General features: G+C 43.3%; 1 protein-coding gene across 7 annotated transcripts in view; it reads right to left on the reverse strand.

Moving 5' to 3' along the window:
- Window positions 1-16,130, reverse strand: part of tcf12 (transcription factor 12) — a 227,946-nt gene that overhangs the window by 48,875 nt on the left and 162,941 nt on the right. For 6 of the 7 annotated variants that reach the window (XM_067971516.1, XM_067971514.1, XM_067971515.1 and 3 more), the window contains 4 exons: window positions 14,845-14,950; window positions 14,266-14,405; window positions 10,352-10,493; window positions 10,038-10,102 (listed from right to left, as the gene is read on the reverse strand). In XM_067971516.1, coding sequence (XP_067827617.1) covers window positions 10,038-10,102; window positions 10,352-10,493; window positions 14,266-14,405; window positions 14,845-14,950 — 453 coding nt within the window. The remainder of the gene's footprint in view (window positions 1-10,037; window positions 10,103-10,351; window positions 10,494-14,265; window positions 14,406-14,844; window positions 14,951-16,130) is intronic. The other variant, XM_067971517.1, reaches the window with a different exon arrangement.

Below are 16,130 nucleotides of genomic sequence, written 5' to 3' on the forward strand. Positions count from 1 at the left end.
CTTAATTCTCCCCTTGAAAACATGAGAAAAAAAATAATAAACCACACCTTTTGTGGATTGACTTACTTGTTTTGGCATTACTTTTCTTTCAGATACTTCCAACAGCAAAATCTGATCATCTGCACTTTTAGCTTCCAGTTCCAGGCCTCGGGCCTATACCTCACAAGCTCTTATTTAAGACCTGACTGCCCCCAAGCATGGGGTTTTCCTTCTTTTCTGTTAATTCTGACCCTAAGAAGCAGGGGGCCAATGTCTGTGACACTTTTCTGTGCAACTGTTCACCAGCAGGCCTGTCAACCAAACCAATTACTTCCTCTCCCAGGAGTATATTCTCTGCGAACACCTTGTGCTATGCCCACATGAATAGAACCACCCTCATCTTAACAGGTGTAAATATTTATTGGCCACCCAGAGACAAAATAACAAATTGCTTAATGTTCTTGGTCATCCTGGCTATTCAGCCTGGGATGGAACAATTGGTCCTCCTGGTATCGGTTTGAAATAGACTTAGTGGGCTCGAATTTAGCAGGCCTGCGGGTTCCCAGCGGGTGGTCCTCCGGGAGCGTCGAAAACGCGGACGGGTAATTGTTCGCGTCCCCCACGCGATCGCGGGATAATTGGACCCATTAAGGCCTGCTTCCGGGTTCTGCGCTCCCCAGCTGCGTGCCGGCCGGCTGCGCATGCGCAGTACCGTCGACGCGATGTAGGAGCTCCAGTTAAAGGGGCAGTCTCCCAAAGCCCCTCCTGCTGCAAGCAAGAGGTCTGGGAGAATGGCTCAACCAAGGGGAAAGGCTGCGCCCCGTTTTTCAGATCTGGCACTGCAGCTGATGCTGGAGGGCGTGAGGAGGAGGAGGGAAACACTCTTCCCTGAGGATGGGCGCAAGTTCCCTGCCGCCGCAACCAGGAAGGCATGGGCAGAGGTGGCGGCGGAGGTGAGCAGCAGGGGCAACACCCCAAGGACTTGGGAGCAGTGCCGCAAGCGCTTCAATGACCTGACTAGGTCTGGCAAGGTGAGTACACCAACGCACCCTCCCACATCCCGTCCCCACCATCACGCCAAGCAGATCACAACCCCCTCCTGCACAGCCACCACTGCGCTCCATCAGCAATCCTCACAGCCACTCATTCACCATCCTCGCCGTGCACGCAAGTACCCACCGTCCCTGACCCCACCCGAACACTACCACACACCCCAATCCCCATGCAATGGGATGGGCACGTGGCCCACACTTCCTCCCATCCGTTCCGCGCCACGCTCAACCCAACCACACCGATGCTCGATGCGTCTCACGATGCAAGACGCACCCACTCACACATCTGTGTTTTGCCTTCACAGGAGAAGAGGAGCAAGAACAACCGCGAAAGGGCACGCACCGGAGGTGGGCCGCCGCAAGTGGTGGAGCTCACCGACGCAGAGGTGGAGGCGCTCGACCTCGCCCGCACGCGACATTGCCTGTCGGTGGCCGATGGCGAGTGTGTCGCTGCCGAAATGGGCGGTAAGGGAAAGCGGACACTCAACACCCATGATCGCGAGTGACCGTATCATCACCTGCCATCAGGCGCACTGTCAAGTTGGTCCACATGCCTCAAAGTGCCCTCTGTTCTCTTGCAGGTGCGTCTTTGGATCAAGCGAGCATGGAGGGCGATTCCTCAGAGGACATGGCGGTCTCTGAGGGTGCATCGTCACATCAGAGCCAACCATCCACCAGCGCAGAGACACGCACCTCGGTGGGTCCCCCTCGCCAACTAGTTGGGGTAGCACTTGGTGAGTCACTGCGCACGAGTGAGCATGAGCAGACCCTGGTGGCAGGGGCAGCCGCGGAGGGTCCGCGACGGAGGGAGCACTCATCTCCAGGCTCTGCTCAGCCGGACCCAGATGCTGAACCCAGGGGGCCACCAGAGAAAAGGAGAGTCGTCGAGGGCCACCAGCTAATTGCTGAGGTGCTGGCAGAGGTGCCGCGCGCATTGTCCACAATAGCGCAGGCGATGGAGGAGTCCACCTCCTGCATGTGGGCATTGGTGGCGCAGGCACAGGAGGGTACCGGCGACACAGTGTCGCGGGTAGGTGCGGGACTGTCTGCGGTGGAGGACAGGCTGGCCTCCCTCGAGCGTCACGCACAGCTCCACTTCGAGTCCTTGCAGGCCCTCACAACGTCTGTACGGATTCAGGGTGAGCAACATTCCGACGCCACCAACAGGCTGAGGGATACACTAGGGGTGGCCTTGCAAGGCCTCACACATGCCATCCAAACTGCCGTCCAGCAGGGTGGAAGGGGTGATGTGGGCCGAGGCCAAGAGAGGGATGATGGTGACCGGGGACATGGAAGCGGGGACGCCTCTCAAGGCGTCCCCACGTCCCACCCGTCGCCCACCTCTCAACCAGCACCCGCAATGGTGCCTCCTCTCCAGGTGGCCGAGTCTGCCCCTGCCCCGGTGCAGGAGGAGCAGTCTGTGGAGGTGCCCTCACGGGCACCGAAACCCAGGGGCCGTCCGCCAAAAGCATCTACCCGGTCAAGGCAAGAAGACGAGCAACCTGCCACTACCTCTGCTGGAGCCACAGGGGTAGCACCACGTAGGGGTTCCCGGAGAAGAATTCCAAAGGCCTTATAATCACAAAGGGAATACACCAGGGTGTTTATTATTTTGTACTTTGTTTCTTAAATGATGTCACATTCCACATATTAAATAGTCTATTCTCACCACTCCTGCCACCTCTCGTCCATTCTTCCGCGGCTTGTGCAGTAGTTGCGTTCCGTGGAGGCCATCATGACGGCGAACACCTGCTGCCACCCATTGGGCACACTGCTGTGGGTGCAGGATTACTGGCAGCACTCTTCAGTGGAGGGGGCTGGTATGGCCGCTCGCATGTGCAGGTGAGGAGATGCGAGCGCCTCGCAGTGTCTGACTCTAGGAGAACCGTTGACGTATGAGTGCGTCCCTGGCCCGGCGACCATCCCGGTGAGTCGCGGCTCGGCGCATGGGTCGTCCAACATCCTCGGGCGCGTCCTCCTCCTCCTCCTCCGCCTCCTCCTCCTCCTCCTCCTCCTCCTCCTCCTCGCCCTCGCCTTCCTCAATGTGGGTGGCGGGTGTGGATGGGGCCTCCTCCAGCGGCACCCCTCTCTGTTGGGCCATGTTGTGCAGGGCACAGCAGACAACTATGATTCGTCCCACTCTGAATGGTGTGTATTGGAGCGCTCCCCCAGAACGATCAAGGCACCTGAAGCGCATCTTGAGAAGCCCTATGGTCTGCTCAATTGTAGACCTGGTAGCAGTGTGGCTGTCATTGTACCGACGCTCCGGCTCGGTGATGGGGTTCCTCAGAGGTGTCATGAGCCACGTGTGGAGGGGATACCCCTTGTCGCCGAGGAGCCAGCCGTTGCCGGCGTTGGGTGCCTGCAGGATGGGCGGGACGGCGGACTCCCTGAGGACGAAGGCATCGTGGCAGCTGCCGGGGTATCTGGCGCACACGTGTAGGAATCTCTGGCGGTGGTCACAGATGAGCTGGGCGTTCATGGAGTGATACCCCTTCCTGTTGATGAACAGCCCTGGCTCATGCGGAGGTGCCCGTATTGCGATGTGGGTGCAGTCGATTACACCCTGCACCCGTGGGAAGCCGGCCATGGCATGGAATCCAACCGCCCTCTCCATCTGGCTGCGCTCGTCCATGGCGAAGTTGATGTAGTGGGAGGCCCTGCGGAACAACCCATCGGTGACCTGCCTTATGCACTTGTGTGCAGAGGACTGACAGACCCCGGTGATGTCCCCGGTGGCACCCTGGAAGGAACCAGATGCGAAGAAGTTGAGGGCAGTGGTGACTTTGACGGCGACAGGTAAGAAGATGCTGCTTGGTCCATCAGGGAGCAGCTCGTCGTTAAGGAGGCTGCAGATGTCGGCGACTACCTGGCGATTGACTCTGAGCCTCCGTATGCACTGCTCCTCGGAGAGGTCCATGAAGCTGAGCCTCGCTCTGTACACCCTGTGCGGAGGGTAGTGCCTCCTGCGACGCATCTCTCTCTGCGGTTGCCCTCCCTCCTGCTGTGCAGGTGGGTGTGCCGCAGCACCGTGTTGGGGGGCCCCACCTCTCCGAGGCGGACGGCGTGGACTGTGAGGCTGCTGGGGCTGGTCATCCTGTTCGTCCTCCGACGATGTCAACGCACCACCCATCTGGCAGGTGTTGGTGTGAGGGGTTGTGCAGGGTAGGTGGGTGGGTCCTCGGACTGGGGCTGCGGTTTCGTGTCGGTCTGTCCTCTGGCTTGGCGGGGGTTGGTGGAGGGCAGGGGTTGCCCTATGTGACGCGGTGGCCTCCTGCGTGGGTGAGGGCGCTCCCCCGTGGAGCGCACCTTGGCACCTGGCACAGGCTGCTGGCTGCAACACGCCTGGTTTGAAGGGTCCTGTTTCCCCCAGTGTGGGAAACTGACTGCTTTGACCGTAAAATCCCACACTTCCTCTTTTGACAGCTGCTTCAGCTCATTAACTGACCACAACGAGCAAGTTAAGTGCTCTCAAGTGGAACCCCGCTGGCTTTAATTGCCTGCGGGATTCCCACCAGCGGGGCTTGCGCGCGCAGCCCCGCACGTCAGCGCGGTACCCGGAAGTGGCCGGGATTTCGTCCGAATCCGGTCACGTGATCGGAGATCGGGATTTTCGGGGCCCCCCCGCTGGAAACCCGCCGGAAACCCGACCCTAAAATCGAGCCCCGTGTGTCATTTCCCAAACTGGCTCATCTGGCATTAATACATATTCTTCCGTGCCGGCAGCCTATGGCCTTTCTTTTTAAACTTATGAGAATGTACCTGGTTTTAAAACACAACCGTTAAACATAACTCAATCCCAAAATCCTTTCCTTGAAGAAAAAAAAATCAACAATCCTGAAAATGTAACCGTAGTGCTTACCACTACTGCTTAATCCAACAGCCAGCAAAGACACAGATTGGTCTGATAATACTACAATTCATAAAATTGAGGAGACCACGTCTGAATTTTTCAAAAAACTTAAATCCATTCCCAATTTGAAGTGGTAAATTTCAAGGGTTCAGAAATTGCTCAGAAACCAACAGTGCTCACCACTCCATAGATTTATACTAACCCACCAACTTACTGCAGTCTTTACTGCATGCACTTCCTCTAATAGGAAGCGGAGAAGAGCCCAGCATTAACTCCAGTGAAGCTAGGACCCATGGAAGAAGTGAGAGGATCGATCTCTCCCCTCAACCAATCAGAATGCAGCTTTTTTGACAAGCTGCAAACATTTTCTGCCAGCTGAAACGTGAAATCCAGGAAGTGAAAGGTACAACACTAAAATCATTTGTAAAAACAGTTATAGACGGCGAGAAAAGGGTAAAAAAATAATCAAATTAAATAAAAGAGGCAGAAGGGAGAAAAAATGTTTTTTTTTTAAATGACCAAAAATTATTAAATTAAGGAGTAAGGAGACTCCACATTTTTTAAAGTTAATTTTTAGTTGTTTGGCGGTCATTAAACTTAGTTCAGACCTGGTATTTTTAAACTTACCTGTTTTGTGGCAATATTAGTAACTTTCCAGCTGGGCAGAAGAGCAAGTTGGTGCTGGTCCATTGATTCCACTGATTCCAGCCAGCGATATCCCTTTAATTTGAAGCTGGCGTATCGCCGGCGAACAAGGAGGAGAAAGTTCCAGATTTCCGCGAATGACTGCACATGTGCGATTTCACCACTAACAATGGTGAGCGCTGTTGAGCTCACCATTCGTTTTTAAGCAATTTCTGACCCAACGTTTGTAAATCAAGAAACTCAGTTTACATTTAGTCTGCACGACTGTCAATTTAAAATGGCAATAGATCAATTACAATGTTATTACTCCATCTGTTTGATCCTTTCTCCCACAACCATGAACAGACAGGATGTTCAGCTATGCACAGATATACAGCATACAAGAGGGTGTGGACTATGGGTACATGGAAATGGACTCTAATGGCTCTCCACCACACGAGATCAAATTAAACATTAATAATTAGTTCCATTTATATTCCTTCATCAAACAACCTTGATTTATAAAATGTTTGTTATTTTTTTTTAAATCTATCTCCAAAATTAAACCTTCAAGTCTCTAAAGTAATCACTCCTGAAAGATGTAGACAGGCATTACAAATTTTTTTTTCGTTGAATATATGTATCAAAGTTAATCAATTCTGTTTGGTAGAAAATTATTTGCTGCTAGATGCAAAGCATATTTTAATCACTTTATAATTTAAAACAGATGTTTTCTTTTTCTCAGAAAACTTGTGTTACAAATTTAATGTTGAAACAATTGCATAAAGTCAGGAAAAACAGATGGACTGAAACAAGGGATTTATACTCTGCAGAGTGTGGTATGTACTGATAGAGCAGATGGAATGCATCACCATCAGCTATGACAGAAATGATTTATGGAATGACCTGGCTGCTCCTGCCAAGCAACACAGGATGACAGAATCATGTTACTGTAGCAACCAAAACCCACCCACCAGTGAGATTACACATTTCTGTCCTGGCCTTTCCTCCTTGAGCCAATTTATAAATCTTTCACAAAACCTAACTTATTCAGACAATAATTTGAGGAAAAGTTACCATGCTTGATTCATACAGCATTCATTTTTGGAGTAGGTTACAAATTATTTTAGCAATTCATATTCTTTCAACTTCAAGTGATTTAATTTGTGTAAGAAAATGACAATACATGTTAAAAAAAAACAAAGATAGGGACTGGGTGGTGGTGGGTTAGCACAATATTTTTCCACCTCTGGGAACTTGTTCAAAACCAACCTAGATTAGTGAGATGAAGGTCTCTTCTCTCTGACAAGCGAAAGGTTCCATCAGGAAATAATATGGAGTAGTTTCAACTTCAAATATGTTCTATGTGAGTACAGGTACTAAACTGCAATCTGACTGAAATGGGCCAAAAATGGCTACCAATAAAGTGGGGGGTCGGGGGGGCGGGAAATCATACTAGTGCACTAGGTGTGCTCTTCTGAGGCTGGAGTTACAGCACAATCTTCGAACAGAGTAAAGGTAAGTTTAGGCCAGACTATATGCATGCTGTGGCAACTCAAACTGATATGAGATGACTTCCTGGAAGGCCTCTCAGATCTCACTGCTCCAGTGCAGTGGGTAATTTTCTGAGTTATACTGCCACATTTGCATTGAAATGCACCCAAAACAACTTAGCATTGATGCTATTAAAAGTGCATGACTTATTACTGCACCTTTTCTTTGTATCCAATAAGCCATGCTATACCTGATCTTAGAAAGCTTGACGTTGACTTTGGATGACAGAAGTGCAAAATATTCAAATCCCCAAAGTGACATCCTTCACCTCAAGTACAAAAGTACAAAGATAATATTTTAAAATTAACATAAAATTTGATTACAGCTATAGCAGGTCATGTTTTATAATCATAAAGCTGAAATAGTTGTGTAGTTTTGGGATTTATTCATAACTAAAGTAAAAGTTAATGTGTTTTGCCAAACAGAAGACTTAAATAGCAATATAAACAAATCATAAGGCTTACAAAAAAATTTCCAAACATTAATTTGTGATGTAGGTTTTGAAAGAGCATTATATTATCCAATCAGGATATACATTTACTGAAATAAAAATTTTCACCCCACCTGCAACCTAATCATTTGCTAACAGCAAAATTATTTACTGAATAAATGAGATTAATACAACAGAACCAAATCGAGCACAATAGCTGATACTAGTCAGATAAGGCTGCATTCTATTTTGTCACAAATAGTACTATTCATATTAGTTTCACCACATTGTACAAATATATTCTTGGTTAGCTCCGTGTTCTACACCAATCCAACCTAGCACCGTCAATAAGTAGTTGGGGGAGGAGAGAAAAAAGAGTTACTTAAATTCCATAAATTGGTTCAGCAATTTTTCAACAATATATGGTAGGCTACCACAGAAGTCACAGGACCAAATAAACATTAATGCAACACTTATTTCAAAAGTGCTATGGAAAATCTTCAGCTCTCCATTATAGTCTAATTTTTCTCACATATGTATGAATCGTCATTGAAGGTCAGAAGACAATAATGAGAAATCAGCATTGCCAATATATTAATCACAAAGTAAATAAATTCCTTCTCCTGTTAGTTTTATCCTAAAAAGTCTATATGCCCGCATGACAAAGCCCCTTTTTGCTAGGCAATGTGCCAAACAGACATAGGCCAATGTTGAAATGAGTCATCAGTAACAGTAAAACCTATTAGAAAAATGCTCCCCTGATGGCTCAGTGAGTCACACAGACCAAGGAGGCCTGGGATCCTTCCTCTGTCTATGCAGAACCCAGCCAGGGCCAGCAGCAGGAGCACTAGATTGGGCTTCAGAGCCCCTGGATTAGGAAAAAGAGAAAATCATCCAGGTTCCCACTCTGGATCGCTACCCTTGCTGGGTGTACATGTGTGAAAGCCATGTGAAGACAACATCAGTCTTGACTGTCAAATAGCACACCAAGACTCAGTACCAAAGCTCAAGTGTCAACAACGGCCACTTGGACGAGGTACCAGAGGATAGTAAGTGCCCCAACAAGCAGTCAACACATTCAGATGGGGAGGGGAGGGAAGAAAATCTGCAAGAATAAAAATCAACAGTACACAAAAAATGAGTGAAAACAAGTGGTCAATATTCAGCTTTCGTGCATAGATCAAAATTCTTAATCTCAGCAAATTGCTGAACTCTAATTTATACAGTCACAAGCACTAATTTTTAAAACTTTAGCACTGGGGATCTACAACTGCTTACATACTATCATTTCTTACTTTGAGAACTGAGTCAGCATATGTGGCAGCGTGCTAAATGTGCTTTTCTAGGTAATAGTTCATAAACATGATCAATATACAATTTTCATCATGCATAATTTAAATCTTGTGTGAAGTCTAAATGGTATATTTAAAAATAAAAAGCCGTCTCCATTGAAGTAATACTATAAACAGAAACTATATTATCTGAATCTGTGTTAATTCATTCAATGACTTGTCAGGCTGTGCAGCATTGCTAAAGCACTGCCAGCATCTCAAATAGGCTTCATTCATAGGCTTAATTTTTAATAACCCATTACCACCTGTAAAAATGTTCACAGCTGCTATAAGTAGCTAGGGAGTCCAAATGTAAAAACATACCTAAATTACTATTAATGCAACAGATATGACATGCATGCTTGCATTTTCTTTTAACAACATGATTTTAACAAAAATGTCTTTTAATACTTAATTTATTTATAAAACAGCCAGCCCCCTCCCTCTGATCTACTTTCAAAATGTCACTCCTGATTCTTTCCGGGATAGATCTTCAAAGCCTAGAATATAATCAAAAAGGAAGGTTTCCCAGACAACAGACAAAAGCAGCACATTAAAGCTTCAAAACTGTCATCTGATACTTCCCTTTTTTGTATTCCAATAACAACTATCATTTTGGATTATGCACGGCTTAGTATTTGTGAACATTTAAGTACCAGAGCTTGAATACTAGCAGAAGGACTTAATTCTATCTAAAGCAACAAAACAGTTGCCACTTTTGGACAATGTTGAAGTTGTTATTCTCGGTTTTATTACAAGCTTGTCTGTATGACAACCTACCAGCAAGTGTGCCTTTTAAAAAAAGTCAAACTACTGAATTAATGCAAATTTGAGAGAACTTAAATTAGAAAACCATAAAAATACAAATGCGATAAAATTACACTGGAAATGTTAGTTAACCCTTTGAGTACTGAATGTCCCTTGCAGCTTTCAAAATGTGTGCATTTTGTATCATACTTGCAAATCTGCTCCTCATTTAAATTTCTGAAATGTTCTGATTTTTGTGCAGAAATATCACTGCTGTTCTCAAAGGGTTAAATGAGCACACATTAGTGTTGATGATGAACTGCATTTGAGGTCAGTATTTTGGCTAAAAATTAAACGTACAAGGATTTTTTTGGTTCTCCATAAAATTATGATAATCAATTTTTTTTTACTACTTTGGGTAAATGTAAGTTTTTAAAAGATGCTAAACGGTTTGATTCAGTACTCACAGATGCCAAAGCTTTTCCAAGTGCATCACCTGTCTGTGAACCCCCAGCTCCATTTCCTCTGTTCCCTATATACAATATAATTGGAGCATAAAACACTTCGATTATTCAAAAGTTCAACATTTTATTTTGCACTTGAAGAAAAATGTTGTTCCATACATCCACATATTTATTGTGTGTTATTAAATTTATGGGTTAATGTTAAGGAACAAAGTTGCAATTTTGTAGTTGCAAGTTATGCAACATAATTTTTACTAACCAGCTAATTACTACTTTCCACTTGGGTGTGGAAGTCAATACTTTCTTATAAAACATACCCAAAAGGTTTTCTGATCCATTGATTGGTGGTGTGTGTGAGGCTGCAACATAAGGGGAGCTGGTACTCCCTCGATGGAAGCTAGACATTGGGGGAAGACTGGGGTTGATGTCTGTAGGTGAAACTGAATGTGGTGGATAGTTCTATAAAAATAAAAACACCAAATAACAACAACCCTGGATAAGAACAATCAAATAATTACGGCAGAACCTGCTTAATATCGATCCCTATTTGGCACAAAGAACATTCATATTAAGCTGCACTAGATCCTAACAGAACTACTCAGTATATATAAAAGAAAATATTGGCAAACAGCTTTTTTACTAGAGGATATTTAATTACATGGTAAATACTCAAAGCATGTTAAAGACACTTAATGGAAATAAAACTGAACTTTGTAAAATCAAAACCTGCTGGTTTCTCTATCACCAAGACTATCCACAGCGATTTAGTGAACAAGTTATTGTGGTACCGTTCGGCACATGGAAAGCTACATGACCACAATTATTTGTCAACCAATAGTTCAAAATGAGCAAATACTGAAAAAAAAGTATTACAATGGAAAACTGTGCAATTGTGCTGAATTGAAACCACTTTATTTCTACACCGTTCACACTGTAGCCTAGAAATCACAGAAAAGAGGGGGTGGGTGTATGAGAATTCATCAGAATAGATATTTTAGAACCGTACAGAAAAGCAACCTAGCAGTTTAGCACCACTAATGATGTTGCAGTGTTACAGGATGTGAATTCACCCCCAAACAATGCCACATAGGAAGTTTACAATCAGTTATCTGGGCAGTATTTACTTTAGTGAGAGAAGCTGTATAAAACTTCAGCACCAGATCAGGTCTTTCCCCAAGTGAATATAATTGGCAATTTTTAAAAAATTATTTTAAAATTCCAGTAAAAATCAAAATGGGCAAAGTATTCTCTTCAATTAGAAACTTCTAAATGAACAGTGACATCAAAATGCTACCAATATTTTCACTGAATGCACATATCAGAAATGGATTTTAACAATATAAAATACATTCAAGTATGTGGGTCTGAATGGCATGTGGGTTATTAAACGTTCTCTCCTCATCCCTATGGGCCCTGGCCTCAATTGGTTTCCCTGGGTATCAAATAAGAAAAATGGGGTTGGGGGGGGGGGGGGGGGAGGGAGGGGGGAAAAGAGAGATGGATAAAGAAAAAAAAGTGTGTCCTTAAAGTTAAAAATTATAAAATTTACCCTCCATTCCCACCATCTAAAGAAAGCTTTGATACAAATGCTTATCAAAATAAATCAAACTATCAATATCAAAAAACAAAAAAAATGCAAGTTTAAGAGGGAATTAGATAAACCCTTGAAAATGAAAAAAATATTTAAAATTGTGGGGATAGAGCCAGAAACTGAGAATAGAAAGCTCTGATGTGGTGCGAGCACAGGCTCACTGGGCTAGGACACCTCCTTCGGTGCCAACATCTCTATGATTCTAGATCACGGTAAACTAAATCTCCGAAATTCACTAGAACAGTTTTCTTTTACTTTCAGAATCAAAATTAAACTGCAGGAACAAACTTTGCCCTGGACACCAGCAAATCAAGAAGGTCTTCATTATAATCAAATCAGAAATGAGGTAATGTGACCGAATGTCTGATATTTTACAGTTTTATTGCCTTTGAAGAGCACAAAGGGGGTTTATAGGTCATTTATTTCAAAACATTTCATAATGAAGCAATATACAGGAATAAGATAACTTTCAAAGAAAGAAAACCTAAGACATAATTGCCCTACAACCAGAATCAAATAAGACCAAAACAGTCATTAAGTTAGGTTAAAGGGACTCCATCATGATGATGAAATTGTTTATAAACCAAAAGAACAGCATGCCAAACACATGATTTGCTTATATAATCACAGCAGAACGCATCACTTCTCAGAGGCATTAACAATTAAATTGACTCTTCCAGCTCTTTACTCTTCCCCAAATAATTAAAAATAAGTTTGCCAAAAACTTTTTAATGAAATTGGATGCATCCTAAATAAATTACGGTTACAACTTAGTCTATCTGCTTTAACTGTTACCATTCACATTAGGATTCTGGAATGGAGAAGTAGGATGAATGTATGTAACCCTTCTATTTCCATATCTATGATCTCCATTCTGAAATAGTTACCAGCAATCACACTCCTTCAGATAGTAGGCATTAAGGAAATATTACTATCATTGCAGAATCATACATGGGATTAGTCAGTAGGACCTCTCAATTTCTTGCAATTCTCCAGGATTGCTGTATTTCACATTCAGCCTCAGGAAACAAGATACAAACCACAGCTATCTGCAGAAATAACAGACCCTGTCTTTCATTCTGATATTCATTTGTTGTAATTTAAAAAAGATTCAAATAATCTCAATCCAAGCCGACTGTTTAGAAACAAATCTGACTTTCTCAAGCTTGATAATTACACCTTATTTATGGATGCATCACTTACACTTCAGGTAGTTCTTCTGAACAAATTTTCGTTAGAACTGGGCAGAATAGGTTTGTTCTTTCCAGTTGCTCTTCCTGTTCTAATTACTACTGTCCCTGAACACAATGTCCACATTTAAATGAAGCACAAATTCAGCTGGAAAAATTACAAGATGTGACTCTCATCTTTGCACCCTGTGCCTTCTCTCAACTCATGGGACTTCAGCAGGGAATTCAATTTTTTTTTAATATACAGCACACTTTGAACAACAAAGCAAAATATTTGAACAAAACTACATTTCAGCTTATCCAAAACTCTGCTGCCCGTATCCTAATCCACACCAAGTCCCACCCTGACTCCCAGTCTACCAATACCTCAGACTTAAAATTCTTATTCTTGTGTTTAAATCTCTTCATTGCCTCGCCCCTCCCTATCTCTGTAACCTCCATCAGCCCGACAACCTCCCCGCCCCTAGATTGCACCAATCTTCCAACTCCGGCCTCTTGTGCACCCCCTTTCCTTCACCCCACCATTGGCAACCATACATTCAGCCGAGGCCCCAGGCACTGGAATTTCCTCCCTAAAACTCTCTGCTTCTCCATCTCGCACTCCTCCTTCAAGATCCTCCTTCCGATGTTCAAAATACTCTGATCTATCTTTCTTAGGTCCAAAGTGGATGACCTCACACTGAACTTCACCTGCCATGGTTTTGCTCACTCACAATCTATCAATGTCCCTTTGCAACTTTCTACTCCCATTTACACGGTTTACTGTTCCCCTTAACTTAGTGTTGTCAGCAAACTTAAATATACGACACTCTATTCCTTTATCTAAGTCATTGATAGATATAGTGAAGAGCTGAGGCCCCAGTACAAGGTCCCTGGAGGAACACCACTAGTCACAATCCACCAATTGGAGTACATACCCATTATACCTACTCTCTGTTTCTCACCTCCTAACCAATTCCATGTGCTTTCATTTTTGCCAACAGTCTTTTGTGTGAAACTTTATGAAGCACCTTGGGATGTTTTTCTACATTGAAGACATGATATAAATATAAGTTGTAGTTGTATTCAGTCTTCCGAGTGTAGGAACATACAACAGGAATTCTGTTTATTTGTACTCAATTTTTAAAAAATTCATTCATGGGATGTGGGAGTCAATGGCGAGGCCAGGATTTATTGCCCATCCCTAATCGCCCTTGAGAAGGTGGTGATGAGCCGCCTTCTTGAACCACTGCCGTCCATGGTTAAAGTTAAAGTCCCATGCAATTAATGCTAATTTTTGAACCATTATTAAAATGGACAGAATAATCCCTTTGTATGTTTATAGAGATCACAGCACCTCCCCTCTGCATCTCATCCCCTATAATGTTTCAGCAGATACCTGAAATCTAACCAGCTTTTGACATTCTCTAGAACACATACAAGTTAATTAATAAGCTCAAATTATCCTTACCAAGCGATCGTGTGCATGGAGACTGCTATAACTGCTAGATTGGGAGACGTGAGAGGAAGAGCTTCCCAACATTCCTCCATAACTTGGCTGGTTCATCCCATTTGATGAATTCCAAAGATCAGAAGAATTGTGAGTCCCTTCTAATGGAAAAATGGATGTTTTATTAATAACGTTTCATTTAAAGAGAAATCCAAGCTTTCCTATTTGAAATATAATCCCACTCCTGACCACAGCTGCGAAAACACAAGTTATTGTGTGCAATCAAGACCTTCAATGACACCAGACCCATGAGCAAAGTGGTAATAATTCTTAGCAGACGAAGGTCAATCTTAGGCAAGAAACAAACTCATTACAAATAGATGTGGAATATGACAGCTTTGCTTCAATAAAACTGATGTTTCCAAATTTCAGTAAGTTTTAATTTATTTGAGAAATACCACTGCAATTAAAATGTACATTGTACAGTTAACCAATATAAAAATCACATCCACCACAAATTACAGTGCTACATAGATCTTTACTAAGTTGATTTTTCCCCACAGACTGTTTTTATAAAATGATTCAAGAACTGCAACTAACCTTGCATAAAGAATGTACTGGCAAACATGCTGCTGGGTGGTTTGGGTGATGGGTAACTAGGAGACTCCCTGTTAAAGTCATCTGAGCTTGGAGAAGGTGCATAAACCTGGAGGAAGAAAAATTAAAATAAATTAATATGAAGCCGATTTGAGTTTGAAAACTTTACAGCTTTCTGCTTCAAGTTTAGGTGCTCAAAGATCAGAGCAAAAGTCAAAACTAGTATTTTGTTTATATAAGTAGAACAGGCTTATAATAAAATGTCAACTATACAAGCAGTGACAGTTGGTGTCCTTTGCAAAATTTGGTGGCCTATGGTTCAATTAATTTAAACAAATAACTAATTGGAGGTAAAATAAACTTTGTTTAGTGTAACTCCCAAATGATTTAGCAAATGAATTCATTGCAGATAGAGGGAATTTTTGTACTGATGATGCACGGGAAGGTCAATGTGCTGCATAATTCCATTTGTAAACCTTTTGGCATTGTTTGTTTATCAAACATAATCCACGTCCTTACCCTGCAGTGTGATCTTAAGTTTCAATATCAGGCAAATTTTAAGTGCTGTGTGCCTTTTTAAGACAATCTCCATTTACTATGACATGGGAATGATGTTTTTCCCCCCAACAGGCCTTTGCTTCAAAAAAAGCTATGTATGAACATTTTCAACTGGCTAGCAGCCAACTATCAGATCAAGTTTAAAAGTGTTGGGGAAGCAGAGACTCCACCATTTCCTATCAAATGGACATTTCTAGCTCCAGCATCCACAGATCTGGGACAGACTATAAAAATGAACAAAGTATAACAGCACAACTCAGCTCAGGTTTTAAAAAAAATCGTTTTGTCGTGTGTCACTTCAAATACATTAGCTTCAAATAGGTTTAGTGACTTCTGTCTTTGTAGCACAAACAAATAGCATATGCTCAGGCTGGTGGTTAATCAATCACTGTCAACTGGAAACTAAAGAAAAAAGGCAACTTCACTGAGGAGATGTGCTTTGATCAATAGGAGAAAACACTGGATATTTATGTTGCAAAACTTAAAATGTCAGCTGAAGTGTATGTATATTTTACATCAGAGGTCACCTACAAGGTCTGGCCACTTTTAAAACTTCAACGGAGAGGTGAAGGAGACTCAAACAGTTCTGCTGTATTTTCACTGAAACAAGGGACAAATTTTCTTATTTTAATGCCACATTTACCGAACAAAATGTTAAGCATAAACAACTCAAATTGCTGAAACCAGGTTTATATATATATATTAACTAATCTTGGCTCTAAATTAGAGCA

Source organism: Heptranchias perlo, chromosome 34, assembly GCF_035084215.1.
Source record: "Heptranchias perlo isolate sHepPer1 chromosome 34, sHepPer1.hap1, whole genome shotgun sequence".
NCBI classification, from domain to species: Eukaryota; Metazoa; Chordata; class Chondrichthyes; order Hexanchiformes; family Hexanchidae; genus Heptranchias; species Heptranchias perlo.